This window comes from Micromys minutus (genome assembly GCF_963924665.1).
Source record: "Micromys minutus genome assembly, chromosome: X".
Classification (NCBI taxonomy): Eukaryota; Metazoa; Chordata; class Mammalia; order Rodentia; family Muridae; genus Micromys; species Micromys minutus.
The window spans coordinates 63241740-63265613 of record NC_137970.1 but is presented as its reverse complement, the minus strand read 5'-3'; the positions used below and the strand labels follow the sequence as shown (position 1 = coordinate 63265613).

At 33.2% G+C, this 23874-nt stretch overlaps 1 protein-coding gene across 1 annotated transcript; it reads right to left on the bottom strand.

Annotated features, from left to right (window-relative positions):
- Positions 1 to 7742: 7742 nt before the first annotated feature.
- Positions 7743 to 9188, bottom strand: LOC308414993 (PRAME family member 12-like; the record flags this gene model as incomplete). Its single annotated transcript, XM_080910130.1, is given in 2 exon segments — positions 7743 to 9161; positions 9165 to 9188. Coding segments are annotated over 2 exon segments (1443 nt in total).
- Between the last annotated feature and the right edge of the window lie 14686 nt (positions 9189 to 23874).

Here is a 23874-nt window from a genome sequence, read left to right as displayed (position 1 = left end):
TATATGGTCACCTGATCGTTGACAAAAGAGCTGTAAACATTCAATGGAAAAAAGACAGCCTATTCAACAAATGGTGCTGGTCAAACTGGCACTCAGCATGCAAAAGAATGAAAGTAGACCCGTTCTTATCTCCTTGTACAAAGCTCAAGTGTAAGTGGATCAAAGATCTCCACATTAAACCAGATACACTGAAACTATTAGATGAGAAAATAGGGAAAACTTTAGAACATATAGGCACAGGAGAAAATTTTCTGAACAAAACACCAATGGCTCAAGCTCTAAGGTCAAAGATTAAGAAATGGGACTTAATGAGATTGCAAAGTTTCTGTAAGGCTAAGGACATTGTCCAGAAAACAAAACAGCAGCCAACAGAATGGGAAAAGATCTTTACCAACTACACATCAGATAGAGTCTTAATATCTAAGGTATATAAAGAACTCAAAAAGCTAGACACCAGAGATCAAACAACCCTATTTAAAAAATGGGGTACAGAGCTAAAGGAAAAGTTCTCAATTGAGGAATATCGACTGGCTGAAAAGCAGCTAAGGAAGTGCTCTACATCATTAGCCATCAGGGAAATGCAAATCAAAACAACCCTGAGATTCCACCTCACACCAGTCAGATTGGCCAAGATCCAAAACTCAGATGACAACAGATGCTGGTGAGGTTGCAGAGAAAGAGGAACACTTCTCCACTGTTGGTGGGGTTGCAAACAAATACAACCACTCTGGAAATCAGTCTGGCGATACCTCAGAAAATTGGACATAATACTACCTGAAGACCCAGCTATTCCACTTCTGGGCATATAAACCAGAGACACCTTAGTACACAACAAAGATATATGTACCACAATGTTCATAGCAGCTCTATTTATAATAGCCAGAAGCTGGAAAGAACCCAGATGCCCTTCAGAAGATGAATGGATACAAAAATTGTGGTACATTTACACAATGGAATACTACTCAGCCACCAGAAAGAATGACTTAATGAAATTCTTAAGAAAATGGCTGCATCTAGGGAATAGCATTCTGAGTGAGATAATCCATTCACAAAAGAACAGACATAATATGCAGTCACTGATAGTGGGATGCTAACACCAGAGGCTCGCACTGCCCCAGAAACAACTCACAGATTGTAGGAAGTCCAAGAAATAAAGAAAACAAAACAAAACAAAACAAAAAAATCTTTACACAACAAGAAAACTTTGACTATTTTCATGTTACATTTTGTTTTGCATGTACTTTGTGCTCATTGTAACTATTGGGTTTTCGATGCATACTGTCAAACCTTTAAAAAGATCAAGTACTGAGTATTCATATAGATTTATGTAAAAATTATTTTAAAATCTGAAAAAAAGTACTGACAAAAATGTATTGTATAATTTTACGCAAAAAAAGAAAAAAATGTCCATATATACAGAAAAAAATTATAATACTATATAGAAAACTTTTAACTAAATACTATGTAATAATTAAATACAAAACATTATTTGACAAAACAATATTTTATAGTGGTAATAGTCAACATACTGAAAATAAAATAAAATAAAAATTCCACTTGATAAGCCACAACTGACATACTACCTCATGCTGAAGTAAACCATTGTCTTCAAAATAAAAAAAAAAAATAGATTGTCTATTTTATCACAAATTTTTATTTCATTTTCTTTATGGTTCTAGTCAGGGCAATAAGGTTAAACATTTTAAATGCCATCAAGCCTGGAACTGAAACACAATTCTGTGTAAATATTCAGATTATTTGATGTGTAGAAAAGGTCCTAAACTCCAGAAACAGAGAAAATGCATAATTGATAATAAAATTAATGACAATATCAAACATGAAGTACTGGAAAATAAATTGAATATAATGGCAACAAAAAAATGTATAGAAAGAAAATATTGAGGAGTTATCCAAACTTAATAAACACCCATGCTGAAAGGATGAGTATCAACTAATGAGTACACATGGAGAGACCCATGGCTTCAGTTGCATATGTAGCAGAGGACAGCATTGTCTGGTTTCAATTGGACAAATGACCTTTGTCTTAATGAAGGTTAATTTTCCCAGTGCAGGGGAATGCTTAGCTATTGAGGTAGAAGACAGTGGTTAGCAGAGGAAGCACCTTCATGGAAGCAGGAGGAGGTGGAATGGAGATGGCACTGGGGAGAAAGGGGATAACATTTTTAATGTAAATAAAGAGAATATCCAATTTAAAAAAGAAAAGAGAAAAAAAGACCAAATAATTTAATAGCAAAATTATAATATTCTACTAGTTTCACTAAGGTATATATATTTTCTTCTATATCCTAGTGATTCTCTTAAAAAATAAGAAGTTATAGTTGTCCACCAAAACTAATTAATAAGTCTTTATCACTGACATTTCTGTAAACCTCAATAGTAAAATGTAGAAATGTGATGAGTAGGAAGTTCTTCACTGAAAGCTAGTGTCAAAGTGAAAGAAGGTGATCTATAATTACACTGGAAAAATAGTCTTACTCAGCTGTGAAATATATAATCTACAATATCAATATGAAAACAAAATGTGCTCACTGGTACAAGAGTGATAAATTATTGTGGGAGTAACAAGTTACTCTGTTATCAGAGACATATTTTCAAAGGAAGAACTCATATCTAGTATTAAAAACCCATAGTTTAGGAGGTGTGAGACTTCATGAAGATCATAATCCTTTTCTTTACCTAAGCTGTAAGGGCATCACACTTGTCTTCTAAATATGTGTTGATACTTAGAGATAATAGAGATATTTACAACACACTTTCAACCAAAACTAATCAGAGAGGGGGAAGCATATCACATATTTATCAAATGAAAAACCAACCAAGATGACATCTAAATTCTGAAAAATCTGTCCCCAATGTAAGAGAGCACACGTGTATAAAAGAAATGTAGTTAAACCTTAAATAAAGCAAACAGCAAACATCACATTAGTAGTGCAAGACATAAATACCTCACTCTCAAAAATAGATAGGTCACTGAGACACAACCTAAAAAGAGATAATAAAACTACTTGAAGTTATTAATCAAAAGCACATAACATATATCTATGGAATATTTCTTGCAAACATAAAATAATATACGTTCTTCTAATCACCTTACAGAACTGTTTTCAAAATGAACATATAGTCAGCCACAAAGGAAGCCTAAATTCATATGAAAATTGAAATACCTTCTTGTTATATAAAAATAATTGAATAAATATAGTTCCACAACAATAGAAACAAACTCTACAAACTAAGGGAAACTGAACAAAGCTCTGCACAAGTATCACTGGGTAAGGGAGAAAATACAGAAAGAAGGAAACATTTTCTAGAAGATAATGCAAATAAATGCATAACATACCCAAACTTGTGGCACACAACAAAATCAGTGCTAAAAGGCAGCTCATAGAATTAGATGTGTTCATAAAGAAATTGGAAAGCTCTCATGCTATCAGTTTAAAGCACCTCTGAAACCTCTAGGGAAAAAAAGAACCTGAAACACCAAAGAGCTATAGAAATCAATAAATAGTCAAAATCAGGGTTAAAACAAAGTGAACAATATAAAGAATCAATGAAACTAAGAACTGGTTCTCTGAGAAAATCAACAAGATATATAAACCCTTAAACAACCTGAACATAACACCTAAAGACAGTACATAAATTAACAAAATCAAAATTGAAAAGAACAACATAACAAACACTGAGGAAATTCAAAGAATTAATAGGTCTTACTTCAAATAATTATACTCTACATCATTGAAAAATATAAACCCAATGGATGATTTTCTAAATGATAGATAGCAAGTTAAATAAATGTTAGGCAAACTATAGTAAATGTCTTATAGTGCTTAAGTAAGCTGTCTCAATTTAGACAAAGTCTAGACTAGAAAGTGTTCATTCAGAATTCTACTTGAATTTGAAATAATAACTAATACCAATTCTTCTCTAACTATTCCACATAATGAAACAGAATGAACATTGTCAAACTCATTCTGTGAGACCATATTCACTCTGACACTTAGACACAAAGGCTCAACAAAAATAAAACTTCACACCATATTCCTTTATGAATATTTATTCAAAAATATTCACAAACATAGCTTAAGAACACATTAAAAACATCATCCACCATGATCAAGCAGGCTTCATCCCTTAATGTAGGTGGTTCAATATAGGAAAATCCTTAAATATAATCCACCACATAAACACATTCAAAGGCAAAAAAAGAACATCTCATTAGATTCTGAAAAATCTTTTGATAGAATCCAATATCTTGGAGAGATCAGGGATATAAGAAATGTACTGAAACATAATAAAGGTAATACACAGTAAGCCAATAACTTACTTGAAATTAAATGGAGAGCAACTTAAAGCTCTCCAGATGAAATCAGGAACAAGGCAAGGCTATCCACTCAGTTTGTATCTCTTTTCTCCAGTTGCATATGTAGCAGAGGATAGTATTTTCTGGCATCAATGTAAGAAGGGGGCTTTGGTCCAGTAATGGCACATTTTCACAGTGTAGGAGAATGCCAAGAGACTGAGGTGGAGAGAGTGATTGGGAGAAGAAGCCCATTTATGGAAGCAAGTGGAGTGGGACAACAGGGTTGGAATGGGGGAATGGGAATAACTTTTGAAATGTAAATTACAGGGAATATCCAAAAACAAGTATTTGTTAAAGAAAAAGTCAAAGCATTGCTATTGACCAATGGTATGATTTTATCCATAAGTTACCCCCAAAACACTTTCAAAAACTCATCAATTGATAAATGTATGTGGCAAAATGGCTGGATAAAAAATTAAATGAAAAAGAAAAAAAAATCAGTAGTCTTCCTTTACACAAACAATAAATAGGATGATACAGAAATTAGGGAAACAGCACTCTTTTACAGTAGCCATAAATAACAGAAAGCATCTTGATATAACTCTAGCCCAACAAGTTAAAGACCTCTATGGCACAAATTTCTATTTGCTAAAGAGAAAAATTGAGTAAGATATAAGAAGATGGAAAGATACCTCATGCTCATGACTCTGTAGTATTAACTTTGTAAAAGTTTCCTTAGCTTGCACAAATTAAATGTACATGCCATGAAATTTTCCAAGACAATTCTTACAGACCTCAAAAGAGCAATGTCTAACTTTATATAAAGAAACAACAACAACAACAAAAAAAAAACCAAACAAAAATGCCAAGAATATCTATGTAAATGCTGTACAATAAAAGTATATCTGGAAGCATCAGCATCTCTGATTTCACACTATACCACAGAGTAATATTAATAAAAAAAAAACACATGGTATTGGCATAAATATAGACAGGCTGACAAATGGAATAGAAATAAAGAAACAGAGATAAATCCACATACATAAGGATTGTTGATATTTGACAAGGTGGCCAACACCGTACAATTGAAAAAAAAAGGAAACACCTTTAACAAATAGTACTGTTTTAAGTGTATGCCAGAATACAGAAGAACCAAGATAGACATATATACCACCCTGAACAAGTTCACGCCTAAATGAATCAATGACATTGGCATAAACCTGGACACATATTTAACAGAAGAGATAATAGAAAATGGATTGAACTAATTGGCACAGCAGACAAATTCCTGAAAAGCACAACAATAGTTTAGGCATTATGATTGACAGTTAATAAACTGGACCTCCAGAAAATGAAAAGAATATATGCAAGACTAAGAACACCATCAATAGAATAAAACAACAGCCTACATAATGGGGAAAGTTCTTCACTAAGTTTACATTTGACAAAGGACTCATACACATAATATATAAAGAATACAAGAATTTTGACATCAACAAACCTAAGCTAAACAACTGAATTGAAAATGGGATGCAGAGTTAAAGAGAAAATTTTCAACAGATGAATCTTGAATGGCCAAGAAGCTATTAAAGACATTTTCAGTCCTGAGTCAGGAAATGTAAATAAAACCACTATGTAGTTCAATGTTACACATGTCAGGATGGCTAATGTCAAAAACTCAAATAATAGTGCATGCTATGGAAGATGTGAAACAATAGAAACACTCATCCATTGCTAGTAGGGTGCAAATTTGCAGAACTTTGGAAATTGATCTGGCAATTCCTCATAAAACCAGTAATATATCTATCCAAAAGATGCATCAATAGACCACAAAGGCACTTGCTCCACTCTGTTCATAGCAGCTACATTCATAATAGTCAGAAACTGGATAAAAAATAGATGGCTCCATGGTATGGTAGTTTTACCCTTTGTTAGTTTGAGGATGTTCTCAATAATTTTAACATTTTATAAATGCTTCTTGCCATATTTATCCTCTCAAAAAAAAAAAAAAACACATAGAAACTTTGAACCATCCAATTTGCTGGAGAAAACATAAGGTGACATTAATTTTAAACATAGTACCTATAGTTTAAATATGTTTACCAGGGAACCAGAGTATTCTTGAAAATTGACAAGGCAAAAAATAAGAATTTTTAATTATATAAAATGATATATAAAGTATTGTTTATATTAATTTGATTTACTACATCATAGTACTATGTATACTCATATTGTTACATGCTTTTTAACAAATATACAAAATGCTATGAGTGCAATACTTGAAACAAGATTTCGTTATACAAAATTTGCTTGTTTTAAACTTTAATTTTCTCAGTAGTAGTACTTACTGTTATACTGAAGTAACCATGGATCATTTAAGGGTGTCAATGTTCATGAAGATCCATCAGTGTATTAGCATATCTGATAATATATTACTTATGATTATTTGCATGTCTTCTGAATTGTTAGACTGTAGAACATAAAAGGGCAAAGTACTTCTCATGTTGATGTCTGTGACCTTAGAGTAATGATATTTATAGGAATGCAAGACACTTAGTTTATGTTTTAAGAAATTAAGAATTATTCTCTGTCAATATTTTAAACTACACTATGCCCTTGCCAAATATTACTTAAAATATCTATATCAGTGCTGAACACTAAAATATTTCTAGTGTTTTTGCTGTTTAACTAACTTAAAAATACTCACATGTGTATATTTTCTTGTGAATAACTTCTTGTGTGATTTAGTAACTGAAAGTGAACTTAGTATTTGTTCTATATTATTGAAAAAGAAAGAATTCCTAAATTTATATTTCTTTTCCTTCAAATAAATCACTTTTGCTAACATCAAATTGTTCTTTTTCAACATTCTTATAATATATTAATCATTCTCAAAATATTTCACTGTTCAATACTGATTATGAATAAATTTAAACTCTTAAATGATGCTTTCAATTTTATCTTGTCTTATCTTCTTTAAAACTTTTATTTTGTCCATATTAATTACCAAAATTGTATATGTCTGTGGAGAGCATTGAATTTCTTTAAGGACAAGCCATTTGTATTTTAGAAAATACAATGTTATTTATAATATAAAACCAATACTTTAAATATTGACTGAATTTTTTTAAAATAAAGTTGTTGGAGAGAAAACAAAACAAAACAAAACAAAACAAAAAAACATGCCGATTATGCTGTTTTTAAGATAAACTTTCAGGAGATAAAATAATGAGCATAGCTACATTTTTTCAGTAGAAATGAAATCCTTCTTTTTTTTTAAATGAAATAATTCTTTATTCCAAGTGCATCTTAAATGCTTGAACACACCAAGTACATCTAAAAATGCTTGAATACACATGGTCTATGCCTGTAATGAGTCACTTGAGGGCTGCTTTTCATTTATGAAAGCCCAGCAATGCCCCCTTCATATTTCTTGCCAACAAGAACATAGTGTGACCTCCAAATTATATATAAAGTAGTCATGACAATCTGAACATCTCTTACTTACAAAGTAGACCTGTTTTGGCTGCCTTATTTCCTTCAGTGTGTCCATAAGCTCAGAACAAAGTTGTATAAATCTCTCTGGAATAACATCACCAAGGTCATCATAGACCTCATCAGGGGCAGGGTAGTTCTCCAGGGTCAGCTGTGTGAGGTTGGCTGTATGCTGCAACAGGTTCTTCAGACTGTCCATGGACAAGAAGTTCTTCACTAAATTGACTTCAGTGAGCTGGGAACACTGCCTCAGCCCAGGCAGGAGGCCATTGATTTGAAAGTCCATGATCATACAGCCCTTCAATTTCAATGTCTGCAGAGTAGCTGTCAGTCTTTCTAGCAGGCTTTGTAGAAATGGATGACGTAAATTTAGAAAAGGGACACCACTCAGGTCCAGGTGTTTGAGCTGATGGATACTTGGACACTGGGACAGATACTTCATATCTGATTGTGAGAGCATGCAGTGAGTTATAGCAAGGGTCTCTAATGGATTCTCCAAGCACCTAAGCACTTGTTTCAGGCATCCATACAGGAAGCAGACATTATTCAAATAGAGATGCTGGAGCTTATGCAGTTTGGAGAACTGGGGAACAATCTCTGAAACACACCAGGACTTAAGCTTTTTGTTGCAAGGACACCCGGAAGGTATGCAGATTTCCTTGAAAAGTAGTTTCTGGAGGTTTTTCATCTGGCCCAGGTGAGGGAATAGCAATAAAAGGGCATGCATGTCCCAGCATGTGTTTATTTCCAATTCCTTGATTGTGCTTGGATCAAAAAGTTCCAACAAATGCATCAGGTTATAGGCAGGAACCACACAAAACTCCAATTTCTGACATATCACCTGTACCACGTCTTTTCTTGGTTTGGCCCAGTGATAAAAATAGTTTAGGTATTTGGAGGGACGGTGGGACATGATCGAGAGGTTTAACAATATAGTCAGGGTATGTTTCTCCCCAAGGATGGGGTGACTCCTCACTGGTTGGGTCTTGCCAATTACATATGGAGAGCAGAGAACATGTTGAATTCCAGCACAGCCATTCCAGATGTCATGGTAGGCATCTCTTAAATCAAGCACTTGTAGCTTCCACCTCCTAGGTCGTTCCTTTTGGGTCATCAGCAAATCAAGGCCATCTAGCACAGCTTTTAGAGTCTTCAGTTGAGGAGCCTTCATCAGGGCTCCCACAGAAAGACAGGGGAAGGGCCAGGCTGCCACCATGTGCCTAAGGATGTTAAGTTGTTTGCTAGTGAATGCATCCTTGAACAATGGTGGGAAGAGTTGCATGGGCAGGTCCTGCATAGCAGAGATGGTCAAGGCTTCATCTTTCAGCAGGCTTCTTCTTGCCAGCTGCTAGAGCGTGGGTGGGTCCTTCCTCATGGCTTTCACATATGCCAATAAGTCTGTATTCCAATGAACCCAACAGTGAGTAGCTGTGAATGGAAGTCCAAGTACCTAGTAGCTTCTCAGTCCCACAAGGCTAGTCGTTTCAGCTGGTCTTCTCTATAAGCTGGAATCCTCGAGTGATAGGTTCCAATAAATGTGCTGGCAAGTCAGTGAAAGCAGGCAAAGAAGAGTCATGAAATCCTTCTTTTACTGAAATACTAGCTAAAAGTCTCTAGCAATCGCTGAACTTACATCTGCCACTGCAACATTTAATATTCATAAATGATTTAGAAAAAATAAAGGAATAACATTAATCCCTTAAGGTAGAATGAAGATTGGTATGTCCTCTGTATTTTAATTGAACCTCTTATTGATAAGACACTATAGATTCTTTCTGTGAAAACATTATTGATCTTTCATTACAGCATGTCAGAAAGTGATTCATGATATGTGTCACAGATGCTCCAAAATAGCATTGTCTAAGCTGGACTCCTATCTCTAATTTATCAGGTGTCACAACACAAAGTCACTGGCAGGGTAAAGTTGTCAGGGTAAGAAAATGCAGAGGAATACTATAACAATAATTGTTCATCTGTGTTTATGCAGGTTGAACATTTCAACCAAAAAAAAAATAAAGTTGAATAAAAGGATTTCATAAATGTCACTGTTAACACATTTCTCTAATAAATAACAATGATAAAATATCATGTAAAGCTGCATAAAATAAGAATTAGAAGTCCTACTTTTTATTAGATACTCTCTGTATTTACATTTGAAATGTAACTTCAATGAATTACTTACTGAGTGCATTGTACTTTGAGGAAATTATTATTACCAGGAAGAATATCTGTTTGAAAGAAGTTACAGCATGGTATTAGACATTTATAATATTACAAATTTTAAAAACAAAATATATTAAGCAGAATATTTTACTTAGAAATAGTCAATTCCGAATTGTGGAGTTTTTATAATATGTATATGTTCAAGGGAGGGGGGAAGGGAGGAAAGGGGAGGAAGAGAGAGGGGGGGGGCAGAGATGAAAGATGAGATGATACAAGGGATCTATGGAATGTTACAGAATGTGAAAAATTGCTCATAGCTAAGGAAGAATTTTCCTTACAATCATAAAAAAGAACAAAATACTGACAAAATTTAATATTTTTATCATTCTACTTCCAATGTTCAATGTTATTTATTTTTCCCCCTTTGAAACACAACCCTGGAAATTGAACAGAATGATACCTGTTTCTTGTCATCAAACTGATGGAAATGAAACTGGAGTTTATATGAAAAATTATGTTTAAGAGTATTGTATGTAGATTTATGTGATATTTTATTATTGTCTTTAGAGCCACACACTGGTGGCACATGGTTTTAATCTCAGCACTTGGTAGGCATAGGCAGGCAGATCTCTGAGTGAGAAGCCAGCCTGGTCCACAGAGCAAGTTCAATGACAGCCAAGACTACATAGAGAAAATGTGTCTCCCAAAAATAAAAATAAAAATAAAATACCTACTGAAATGAAATATTAAAATTCAGAGATACATTTTTTATCATTTTGTCCTAAATGATTTCTCTGAAACTTTAACTTGAGAGTCAAATGGTCTTTCTTTACATTTTTTATAATAACAAATTAATAATTTCTTCAAAATAAACAACAAACAAGCAAGTCCCCCTCCAAAAATAAAATAAAGAAAGCACACATGACTCAGGGAATGCTATAGAAAGGAAGGTCATATAGATAGAATATGTGAAGGAGACTTGTGGAATGCTGACAGTTGCATATAACATGCTTGCAATATGTATTCTGTCCCAACATCTCGAATTATCTACTCAGGAAATTCACAATGTCATGCTAGTTAAAATTCTATTATGGATAAAGGAGGGAGGTACTGATGACTTTATACCAAGTGAGGAAATATTTTCAATTGATAGGCTTGGGCAGAAGGAGAATTACATTTCATTATGTATGTGTCTAGTAGTAGGTTGTCCATGCCTGAGTGAATGGCCACATGCCTACTGGCATATGGACAGATGTAATTCAACTCGGAGAATTCTTAATAATATTTAAAAGGTACAGAAATTTTGGTACATATACACAGTGGAGTACTACTCAGCTATTAAAAATGAGTTCACAAAATTCCTGGCAAATGTATGGAACTTGAAGCTATCATTCTGAGTGATGTTACCCAATCACAAAAGAACTCTCATGGTATGTACTCACTTATATGTGGATACTAGCCCAAAAAGCTCAGAATAACCAAGAAACCATCCACAAAACTTATGAAGCTGCAAAAAAGAACAGAATGTGCATGCCTCAGTTTTTCTTAGAAGGGAGAACAAAATACACAGGGGAGGAAATACAAAGTCAAATAGAGGAGCAGAGATTGAAGAAAAGATCTACAGAGGCTTCCTTACCTTGGAAAACCACCCAATATGCTGCCACCAACCCCAAGCACTATTGCTGATACCAAGAAGTGTTTAGTGGCAGGAACTAGATATAGCTGTCTTCTCAGAGATTCTGCCAGGCTCATATAAATACATAGGAGGATGTTTGCAACTAACCATCAGACTGAGCACAGGGAACCCAATGAAAGAGCTAGAGAAAGGAATGAAGGAGCTGAAAGTTTTGCAACTTCATGGGAAGAACAACATCATCAACCAGACAAGGCACTGGGGTGGAGAGAGTGATTGGTAGAGGGAGCTCATTCATGGAAACAAGTTGAGGCAGAGGAGTGAGGGATTGGGGGGGAAAGGTTATAACATTTGAAAGGTAAATACAGAGAATATCTAATGAAATTGAAAAAAATTGTGAGAGAAGAGTTATACAATTAAAATGATTTGTATGTTTGTGTGTGTGTGTGTGTGTGTGTGTGTGTGTGTGTGTGTGTGTATGAGAGAGAGAGAGAGACAGAGAGAGAGAGAGAGAGAGAGAGAGAGAGAGAGAGAGAGAGAGAGAGAGAGTAGAAATATTCAACATTTTGAAAATGAATTTTTGTAATTAAAAGTTGAAATAAAAAATAAAAAATAGTATTTAAAGGAAGCATTAAACTGTGGGAGAGTTGGCTTCTGAAACACTAGGGAAATAAAAGGACACAGTAGTTGACTGACATGTTAAATTATAATGTATACACGTGACAGCATATATGGGAAGGTATTCTGGCAGTCCCCAGCTAAGGAATAATACAAAGTCATACCACAATAAACTTATACAAACCTCACACAAGAAATGTATTAGGAGGGAAAAGCCCAGAAAAGTGGCTGCCTCTGTTTCTGTGCGAGTTGCTGAGCAGAACACAAGAATTTTGGTGGGACAATGGCTTAGGAAGTTTTTCAAAGTGAAGTTTTTCAGAGTGGCGACTGTTGGGAATTGAAGTCCAGAGCCTGGGCATTTTTCTGAAAAGAAAGGGCTTCGTCTGGCAGTTATGTAATTAGAGTGTTCTATGGGTGGAACATGACAATTGGTAACCTTATTGGAATGGCCTGGCCACTTGAGCACCTCTAGGAATTTACAATATATAGCCATGAAAATTAAAATAATAAACACAAAAAACAAAAATGCTAAAAAGTATTTATATTAATCATAATTTGGATAATTAAAGTAAAACAAGCAATCCATGAATCTTTATATCTACTCTTAAACAATACATAGCAGTAAACTAAGTTTATTACATATATTTTCAAGATTTTTAACAGTATATTCTTATTAGTCAACATTTCTCCTTTAATTTTACATTGCTTTTGGATAAATATGTTCATTAAAATTATAGTAGATATATAATTGGGGATAGTCACTAGACACTTGTCATCTTGAAGAAAAAATATTAGAGACAGACTAATTAAGAAAAAGGTTGTCAAATAGTTTAGTTAAAGAAACTTTGGCGGATTATTCCAAGGAGAGGAGAGGCCTGTTTAATTGTACCTTATGGGTATTATAGATATTTTTATGAGTATTTAGGAGATAATTTTAGAACACATAGGCCCCGTTCAACGTCAACACAGAATTATATGAAGAACTACTGTTCCTATCTCTGCCATCAGTGGGAGCAAGCCCAGCCTCATGATCAAAAACAACTCAAATATTAGGCATATATTAATCACCCATATCCTTTTACCTGTATTTATTTTTCTTGACTATTTCAAACCCAGTGTAGAGACCATTACCTATTTATTAGAGTGTTTTAATCATAATATTTAAATTTCAGGGTTTTAAATTTTTCTTATACAAGATTTGTATTTACATCATTTTCACACTTTATGTAATGTCCCCATTTAAAAATTTGTTGCTACCTCCACTAACATTTGAGATACATGACAGCTTCTTAGCAATTGAGATTTTACAACCTTTCATGGGACTTGTACCCAAAGAACATCTATCCATGCTATATTCTCAGCCACTGTAGCTTTTAAGAAAGGTAGGCCCTAGTAATATTTTCCACATCAATGGCAACTTCTTAACTATTTTTGCCATTTTGCATCGTAATTTAGGTTAAAATATCATGAGTGCAGCCATGTATTTATTTGTGGAAGATACCATGCGGCAGTACATGTCTTGCTTTTCTGACTGTTATAATTTTTCTGTCACTCTTTCACCAAATATCTTTAAACATAGATGTAGGGGCGGCAGTAGGTGTCGGATACCCCATGGTATGCCATTCTCTATGTTTTTGCCAATCCTAGATCAGTGTAATGGTTTCTGCTACTAAAAAAGCACCTTTTTTGATTAAAGTTAAGAATAGCACTTAACTTTGTATATAAGGAATGATACTTAGAATACAGTTAAATATTTTTTTTTTACTTAGAAAAGTGGGAGTAGTACTTTCTGCAGTATGTTCTATAACTTAACAAACCATGGACAGTTTGTTAGGCTTGAAGTATAAGCATGCATTTCCTCCTATTGAGCTGTTCAAGAGTACAATTAGACAATTATTTGTTACCCGAAGTGAAAAAAAAATGTCCAGTATCGCACTACTGAGAAGATAGCAAGAATAGATGTTCCAAACCCAATGAGGTGTTTCTAATAAAGTTTCCAACAAGCCTGACCCTCTGTATCCTAAAATAGTGGGAGTATAAACAACATTGTGCTTTCACCTTATACCTCTCAGAAAGGTTAAGGATTTTAACATAATTGACCTCATTCTGGAAATGATGCGAAGCAAAAGAACACTGCTCCATTGCTAGTGGCAGTGTAAACTTGCACAGCCACTTTGAAAATCAACACAGTGGTTTCTCAGAAAATTGTAAATAGTTCTACCTCAAGATCCATTCGTAGGCATATACTGAAAGGATGCTCTGTTCTACTGCAAGGACACTTTTTCAAATATGTTCATTAAAGTTTTATTTTAAATAGCCAGACACTGGAAACAACCAAGATATCCCTTGTCTGAAAAATTTGTTGTTTCTACAGTCCTAGGTGAAGCTTAGAGTACAGGGAGAGAAGCTTACATATTCCCCAAATAGTAATAGTGCATTTGTCCAATAGAATATCCAATGGCACCATACAGAAGAGCCTAGCAATCTAAACAAACACTAAAATGGGACCAAACCAGAGCAGTGGTTCCTTTCCTTAATATTAAAGAAACCCTCTCAGGTACTAAGTACCTGACACCTCTCCACAATGCTAGTTGGCTTGTTGGCTACTCCCAGAACACTTGTTGATTCCCCATTAGTCCAATGGATGTTCTTGACACATGAAAAACAGCCATACCATTTGGTACATGTTCATTTGAAACACTATCAAACTTCTCATCTCCAAGTGTTATATTGTCTATTAGATGCATGACATACTAATTGGCCACTCTAACCCCCTTTACTACAAACCTGGATGCAACAACTGGCACATATCCTCTCTGCTACAGAGCTTAATGTTTCAGATGATAACCAACATTCCTCTTTTTTAGTCAGTGGAAGGAACCCATGGTACTCCTGTCCAAAAACAAGGTTATGCTTGCATTTTTCCAGAAGGATCCATTTGGAGTCCAGGCTGCAATGTGAAGCCCAACACACCACCAGATAGAACCACTACAGTAAGCAATAGAGAACCTGAGCATTGAAAAGGATAAGATAGATCCAAGGAACAATGTAGAAGGACCTCAATAGAGAAGGACCAATAGGCCCCATGTGCAGAAGGAAACTCTTATTACATGGGGAACTTCAAGTATCTGGTGGCCCAGGTTCAGCAGATGTCTTCTGAATGAAGACTGAACCTTATACAATTATTCTACTAATGTGAACTTTTTAACCTCTATTTCACAAGCTTATGCCACTCCTGTGATGTTACTTGCTTATATAGCCCTTTTTATCCCAGTGCTACCATGTCCTAATTTCTGCCTACCCATGTTAATATTGGAATTTCAGGCTAGGGAGACCTTTCAGTTTCACAATTTGGTAACTGGAAAAGTCAAATGACTGGTATCAGGCTGGCATTCCTTGAAGATTCTCTTGCAGATGGAATTCATTTTTCCTTCCTTATAGGAAGGAGTCAAATTTAAAAAAAAAAAAAAAACAAAATAGATGCATGTCTAACAAACAAGGAATAGTGAACATATAATTTTGAATGAAAATCCATCTTTATCATAAACGGAGGAAAGAATTAGGGTCTCTGACCACTGACATGAATGACAGCAAGTAAGGTCACAGGGTTATTGAAGGATTCCAAAATGTGGAAGTGAATGATGTTTCTGACTCTTTGGCCTGTATTTTGGAGCCTTTTCTTTCTACTGGATTGCCTTGCCTTGTACAACATTGATGTGAGAATGTGTGCCTTATGGTATTTTAATATATTGTGACACATTTGGTTTGTGACTCTGGAAGGCCTGCCATTTTCTGAAGAGAGGTAGGGTTATAGTGGACTTAGGGAAAATGGTGTAGGAGGTATAACTGGGTGAGAATAGAGAGGGGAGACTGCACTTGGGAAGTTATTTATAAGAAAAGAATAACTAAAATGGATAAAACATTTACATTGCAAAATGTTTAGCTTAATATATTGTTTAAATTGTTGTACAGTCTTTTGACTATTCAAAACAGATATTTGTATATTTTTTTTCTATTTTGATACAAGTAATATTTGCATTTTACATTCACCTTTGAAAGTAAATGTTACTGTGTTATTGTTTTCTGAATAATAGACTATGAGAAGTAATCTGTGGAAACACTACAGGATTTCCAGACTGTCCTTCCACATGCCAATTTTGAACTCATTATGTGAAAGTTTAAGTTTTATTTTAATTCCTCTGTCTAAGAAATCCATGAAACAAAAAATTCTCTAACATGTTAGCCAAGTTCCTAAGACCAGATACTTCCTGAAACATGGGAGGCTGATGCTTATGGGAGAAGACAAGACACATTTTTTCACTCCCTCTTGTAAATAGAATTTTATTGATATGAAGGGACACCATTACCAATGCAACTCTTGTAAAAGCAAATTTTTAATCAGTGTTGGTTTACATTTTCATAACTCCAGTCCATTCTCATCATGTCAGGAAGTATTCCAACAGCATAGTGCTAAAGAAGGAACTGAGAGCTCTATATCATGATCCTAAGGTAATCACACGAGTGCTCCACCCTGGGTGAAGCTTATGTATATAACAAAAGAGCCCACACTCAAAGTGACACATTTCATTTCACAAGGCCACAACTATTCTAACAATGACACACCACCTAAGAGTGTCACTCCCAGTAGATCAAGCATTAAACACATAAGTCTATGGGGACCAAACCTATTCAAGTCACCTCACTTCTCTGAACAAGTTTGTTTGACTTATCTGTACAAGATATGCATGATAACACGCAATCACCATGAATATAGACAAAATATGCTTACTTTTTATTGGCTTTGATAGCAAATGCTGTGAATTGTGGCCTTTGTTATATTAAATCTCTATTACATATGACAGTAGGCATTTGACTGAACTGTTTGCAAAGAATTAAGAGGTGTGGCTTGTTGAAGGAGGTATGACACTTGGAGAGGGAATTTAAGTTTTAAAAGTCTGTGCCAGTACTTGTGTGTTATTTCTGCCACATGCTTGTAGAAAAAGATATGGAACCTCTTAGCTATTGCTCCAGCACCATGTCTGATAAACTCATTTGATGCTCATTGCAATGATGACAATTAAATATATCAACATTCTGAAACTACAAGGCTTAAATAAACCTTACTTTTTAACAAATTAGTTTCATAAGAGGATTTTTATAGAAATAACAAATTTACAGAGAAAGATATTTGTACAAGGATGAGACCCATTGCTGTATACACCTTACCATGCTTTGCTTCTTTGCTTTTTTCGTTTTGTTTTTAGGATGAATAATACTTTGTATTTGAAGGAGGAAAGCAGTTGAAAACCTTAAGCCAGGTATAATGGACCTTCCTAGTAGGAGATTAAAATCAACTTATACCAAGGGCAATGTAGACTCTGAAAGCCCAATTCAAGGAATTTCAGAGGAGAAGATTATTATGGACTATTCTAGAGATGATTCTTGAGATGGATTATCAAATAAAATGTATAGTTTCTCCCCTGAACCTAAAATCTTGCCTGAGGCAAAATTGAACAATAATGGATTAATTTACTAAGCAGTTATTTTAAGAAAATCAATAGTGACTTTGTTCATGTCTACAGTGAACAAGAGTAAGTAAGAATAAAGGAAATAAATAATGTTTAATTTAAGGAGATAAATAGCTCCATAAATTTTAATGTTAGATAGAATACTTCTACTAAAAGAGGATCAAAGTTTAATGAAATGCCTAATCCAAAACAGATATGGAGAGAAATATTCTTTTGGAGAAAGACTCCACCCAACAATACTTATAATTTGAAAACAAACAAAACAAAAAATTAAGCTATTACCTGCTCCTAGTGAGCAGCAGCTAATCTTGTGCAAAGATTAATCATGGAGGGGCCAGGCTCCATCCCAAACAGGCTGCCAAATTTAACAGTATTGCCTGGTTTTATAGTGAAAAATGGTAGAAGAGTAAGGGACAATGGAATTTTCCTCCCGTGGATAGTAACTGCCTGAATGTTGCCATATATTTGACTTGATGACAATGTACTGAACCTCTGAACCTGTAAGTATGCCCCAATTTAATGTTGTCTTTATAAGAGTTGCATTTGTCTTGGTATCTGTTCACAGAAGAAAAACCCTAACACAATGTTGGAAATGTAATTTGCTTTCTTTTAGAAGGAGCTAAAGTTAAGAAATTGTCTTCAACCTCTGAAAATACATTGGACATCAGACTTTTAATGTGTTTTAAAGTGTTGAGACTGTACCCAACTATTTGGAAGTTGGGCAAAAAATGCATTTTGCATTATGATACTACAATAAACCTAGAGAGGACAGGGAGTAGTTTGAATAAGAATGGCCCATATATGTTCATATATTTGAATCCTTAGTCCACAGTTGAATGAACTGTTTAGCAAAGATCAGAAATTATGGCCTTATTGGTGGAGGTTATGTAAATAATGGAGGTGTGGCATTGCTGAAGATGGTGTGGCTTTGTTGGCAGGAGATCTTTTTCCTTCTTGCCTGGAAGCAAGGTTTCTTCAAACAATCTTCAGATTAAGATACCTGCCTGGACACTATAATCCTCCCACCTTGATGATAATGGACTGAATATGTAAGCCAATCATAATTAAATATTGTCCTTATAATAGTTGCCTCGGTCATGGTGTCTATTCACTGCAGTAAAACCTTAGCTAAGGCAGAGGGCCTTTAGGTTTCAAAAGACCATTTCATCTTCAGTTAGTTTTGTCTATCTTGTACTGCATTAATTTGTAGGTATACAGATTGTAAGGCATTTGAATATTTCTATTTTATAGCTTTTGAGAGAGGAAGAGTCTTTATTTCATGAAGGCATGGCCATTCATGACTCAACCATATTCCAATAGATGATTCCACATCATGAGAGTAGAGCTAACACAAATTGTACTCAATGGTTTATGAAAAATAAAAAAAGGAAGTTGAGAAAGGTAGTTCTAGGGGAAGTTGCAGAGTAATGTTGATGAATACAATTAAAATACTTTACAGGCATGTATGAAAATCTCCAATTGTTAATATAGCTATCATCTAAGTATTATAGTAAAAAAAATTCTATTAAAATGGACATTTGTAATATTCTTAGCACCAAGTGACCAGTATAAAAACAGAATTAATAGAAAATTTCATGAATGTACAAAAGTTTTCAAAATACAAGTAGACTGTGCCGAAATCTAAATGAGAATGAGACACTATATTTTGTCATTCAAAAGTTTCTTATGCTGTGTGAGTCTATCTACTTCCTCATATTTATTTATGCCTGCTATTTATTAAAATATTTATCTCTTTATCTATGTTTTGGTACCCATATTACATGATATAATTATGAATGGCGACACTGTAAAAGACAAAATACAGTTCCACTGTAAGCTACAGTTAGTATTTTGAATTTTTATCTATTTTTAGGCAGATAATGCAATGTTCAACAAATCATCTCTGATGATTTTAGGCAGGAGCAACAAGCTGTGGCTTAGATCAGCATGTAATCAAGATTGGTAGCAATTGATACTCTATTTTGTGGTATTGTTCTTATGTATATTAAACTTATTTCAAACGACAATTCTTATTTTTCAGTAATAAGTGTTCTATTTCTATCTGCCTTACAAATTGGTAACATTTTATATTTTGTTATGGTACCTCTTATATTGTAAACTATCTAGAACTACTTTGAGTCAATGACTTTAATGAAAACCTCACTGAAATTCAAGAGAAAACTAAAATATAATTATATTCAAGATATGACATATAAATGGATTATGCTCTTCCAGTTTATATGAATTTCAAAATTGATATAGATAAAATAAATGTTAAATCTAAAGATATTAATATGATATTATCATTCTGTTATATAAAATATTTAGAATTTTAAAAATAAAATCTGTATAAACTTTAATATTTATTCTGAAATGAAACTTTTTCTAGCAAACATTAGATGATATTTTACTGTGTTTAATCTTAAGAAAGTAAAGTATATTAAATTATATTTTTTCACCATAAGAGCCACATGAATGACTTTAAGTTCATTAACTTCCACTTACTGTTAATATATCTATTTTATAATTTCTATCTTTCTTATAGTTGCATGACTTAAAAGAATATTTTATTGTTTGATATTTGTTAATTATGTTTACTTTTAAAAATAGTTATAGAATTTATAGTGTGAATTTATAAATTACTGGTATGACACAAATTAATAAACATAAATTAGAAAATATAATTCTATTAAATATTCTTCTTCCAGTAAGCTGTAAGCATATTTCTAAAAAAAAAACCTGCAATTTTCAAAATTGCATGGTGACAATTACCTTACTATTTCCCATCACTACCAAATTATGTCATTCTTTTTTTTTTTCTAAACGACTTTATTTTACAAAACAAAGATAAGTGTACAGATTTTAAACATTTTTTTGCTTAAAATTATACATTTTTGTCAGTACTGTTTTTTCAGACATTGAAATAATTTTTACATAAAACCATGTGACTATATTTTTTAGTCAGTACTTGATTTTTTTCAAGGGCTTGACAGTATGCATTGAAAACCTAATAGTTACAATAAGCATAAAGTACATGCAAAACAAAACGCAACATGGAAATAGTCAAAGTCTTCTTGTTTTGTAAATATATGTATATTTTTTGTTTTCTTTATTTCTTGGACTTCATACAGTCTGTGAGTTGTTTCTGGGGGAGTGCAAGCCTCTGGGGTTAGCATCCCACTATCAGTAAGTTATGTCATTCTTAATATTAAATTAACTCTTTGGCTTAGAAGTGCAACTTGTTTTCCAAAATTTCTTTTTAAACATTTTTTTAGAATTTTTTACATGGTTGAGTAATGTAGTTTACTGGTATATCTTCCTTACAGGGGTACACTTCTGGGGAAGGAAATGGCTATCGAAGTTTTCATAAGGTACTTCAAGAATAGTTAACAGGCTTGGTATCACATGTTTTTAAATTCAGGTAAAAACAGGCTGATCTCTGAGTTTAAGGCTAGTTAAACCTACATATATGCCAAGTTCCAGGACAGAAAAAGCTACATAGTGAGTTCCTGTCTCAAAAAAGGAAAAAAGTGGATTTTTAATTTGGTTTGGAGACTTTAATATTCTTAATGGGACTAACGTGAAGAATGCATGCTGGCTTTCTTCCTATGAATGGTTTGGCTAGTTTACACAGATTGATTCCCAGCACCCATCCTGGAGGTTTACAACCTACATGATTACAACGTGTAGGATGTCTGACAACATATTCTGGCCTCAGTGGTCACCTATACTCATGCCCCGATTCTGACACATGGACAAACTTATATATGTAGTTAAATATATAATAAAATAATATGCCTGAGTTATGTGGGTTATAGTATTTCTCTCATTTTAAGTAAGATATTTGGATAAAGATTGGAAAATAATAAAACATGTGATATCAAAACATTGTATCTGTTACTTTTCAGTTTCTGTTATCTATACTGAGAAGTACTCAAAATGCAGATTTGCTTTACAGATTCTATTTGACACAACTTCCCACAATAACAAAATCAGAGTTAATATTTCTCACCCTTTTCTGGACACTTATTACCTTACAACATTCTATCAATAATTGTACTTTACTTTATCTTCAATATTAGCATACATTTTACTTTGTGTCAACAAGTAGAATGTAAGCCCTCTCATACTATATGACACCTAAAATAAACTGAATCATTTTCTCCTTGGTTCTTACTTCATCTTGGCATTATATTATTTGCTCATTATATATTATGTTTTAAGGCAATATATAGCCCATAGAGTGTACATGTAAGTCCAACTAGCTTCCCATATCACGTGAAAAACATGTATTAGCAGTATTGCAGATAATTCTACCTACAAAACTCATGCTTTATGCCATTGTACCTACCTCTGAGTAAGGCAAAGTTAAGCTAAACTAAGGTAAGTATTTTACATAGTAAGATGAATTTGAATAAAATAAATGTATTTAAATTTATAATATTTTAGTACCACTTGATAATATGGTCATAGTAACTGGAATACTTGAGAATCTGGCAATGTATCCATTAGTAAAATTTTTTTATAATGACACCAAAATAATTGCATATGAGCACAAATTTAATTTAAGCATCTTTTAGGATTTTACATCTTAAAATAAACTATGTTTAATATAAAAACTCTACATGTGCATTTGAGAAATTAAATTTCACTACATAACTATATAATTTTATAGCAGTATATGTGTAGATAAACACATACATGAATATTTTATATATATATATAATATATATATATAATATATATATATATATTTATTATTATACATGCCAAAATTTAGGTAACTACACTTAAGATGGATGGATACTTTTTTTGTATGTCAGTTCTATTCATTCACTTTCTATTGTAACGGTAAGACCATGACCAGAAACAACTTGAGAAATGAAAGCTTTATTTAATCTTACAGGTTTGAGTCCATTACAAAGGGAATCCAAGACAGAAAATCAAGGCAGAAAACTTGAAGCAATAATAGAAGCAGAGGGAGTGGTAGAATATCTCTTACATGCTCGCTTCCCATGACATGATAAGGCTTTCTTTTACAATTGAGGACTGCCTGCTATAATGTGGCACTCACTACAGTGGGCTTTAAAATCCCATGTCAATCATTAATTTTAAAAATATCCCTACTAATTTGTCTACAGGCCTAGCTTATGGAAATATTTTCTTAGTTAATGTTTTTATTTGCCAGATGACACTAGCTTGCATGAAAAAGACAGAAAAAAGTAATTAGCATTTTAGTCCTCCATAATTTTTTTAAAAAATTCCAAGAAAATATATATGAATATTTATTTATTTGTATTTTTGGTGACAATCTCTCACTCTTTAGCTTAGGGTGGTCTAATACTTTTTATATAGCACATGCTGACTTCAAAATTACTATAGTTCTCTTACGTCAGCATCCCACATGCTGGAATAGCTGGAATATTGTAATATACATCTACTGGGTTTAATTTTATGTAAAAATTTTGGCAGGTTCTTCCTTATAGGACTGAAAACTCTAGTAAATTATTACATTTATGAATATGGACTCCACAAATTTTAAAATAAATTACAGTAAATTTCAGATGAAATACTTAAAATTAAAAATTAATAACCTTCAATATATTCTTTTCTGTTTTATGATACCTATTAATTACTTTGACCCATTTGATAATGAAAGAATTTCCATAATTATCTTGACATTTGTTTGTGTTGACTAAGTCTTTTAATTTTTATTAATTTCTGTTTAGTTTCTGTGATTGAATGACAAAGTTCATCTTATTGTGACATGCTTCTGATCCTATATCTACATGCCAACAGATAATTTTTTTCTTTATGATAAAAATATTCTAATTATTTTTAATTATGCTTTATTATTGTTGATATAGTTAATATTCATTACTTATATCATTGCTTTGAAAGAAAAACTGGCAGTTTGACTTAAGGAAATAACTTATACTTCCAAGGTATACAATCTACTATGACAAAACATGTATAGCAGCAGGTTCAGGAACTGTTTACTAATGTGAAAAAGAGTCAAGAAGAGAACAATTAATCATAGTATTCAGTTCACTTTTTCCTTTTTATTATTTGCAGAAAAATAATTTATGAATGGTACTTATCAAATTAAAAGTATATCT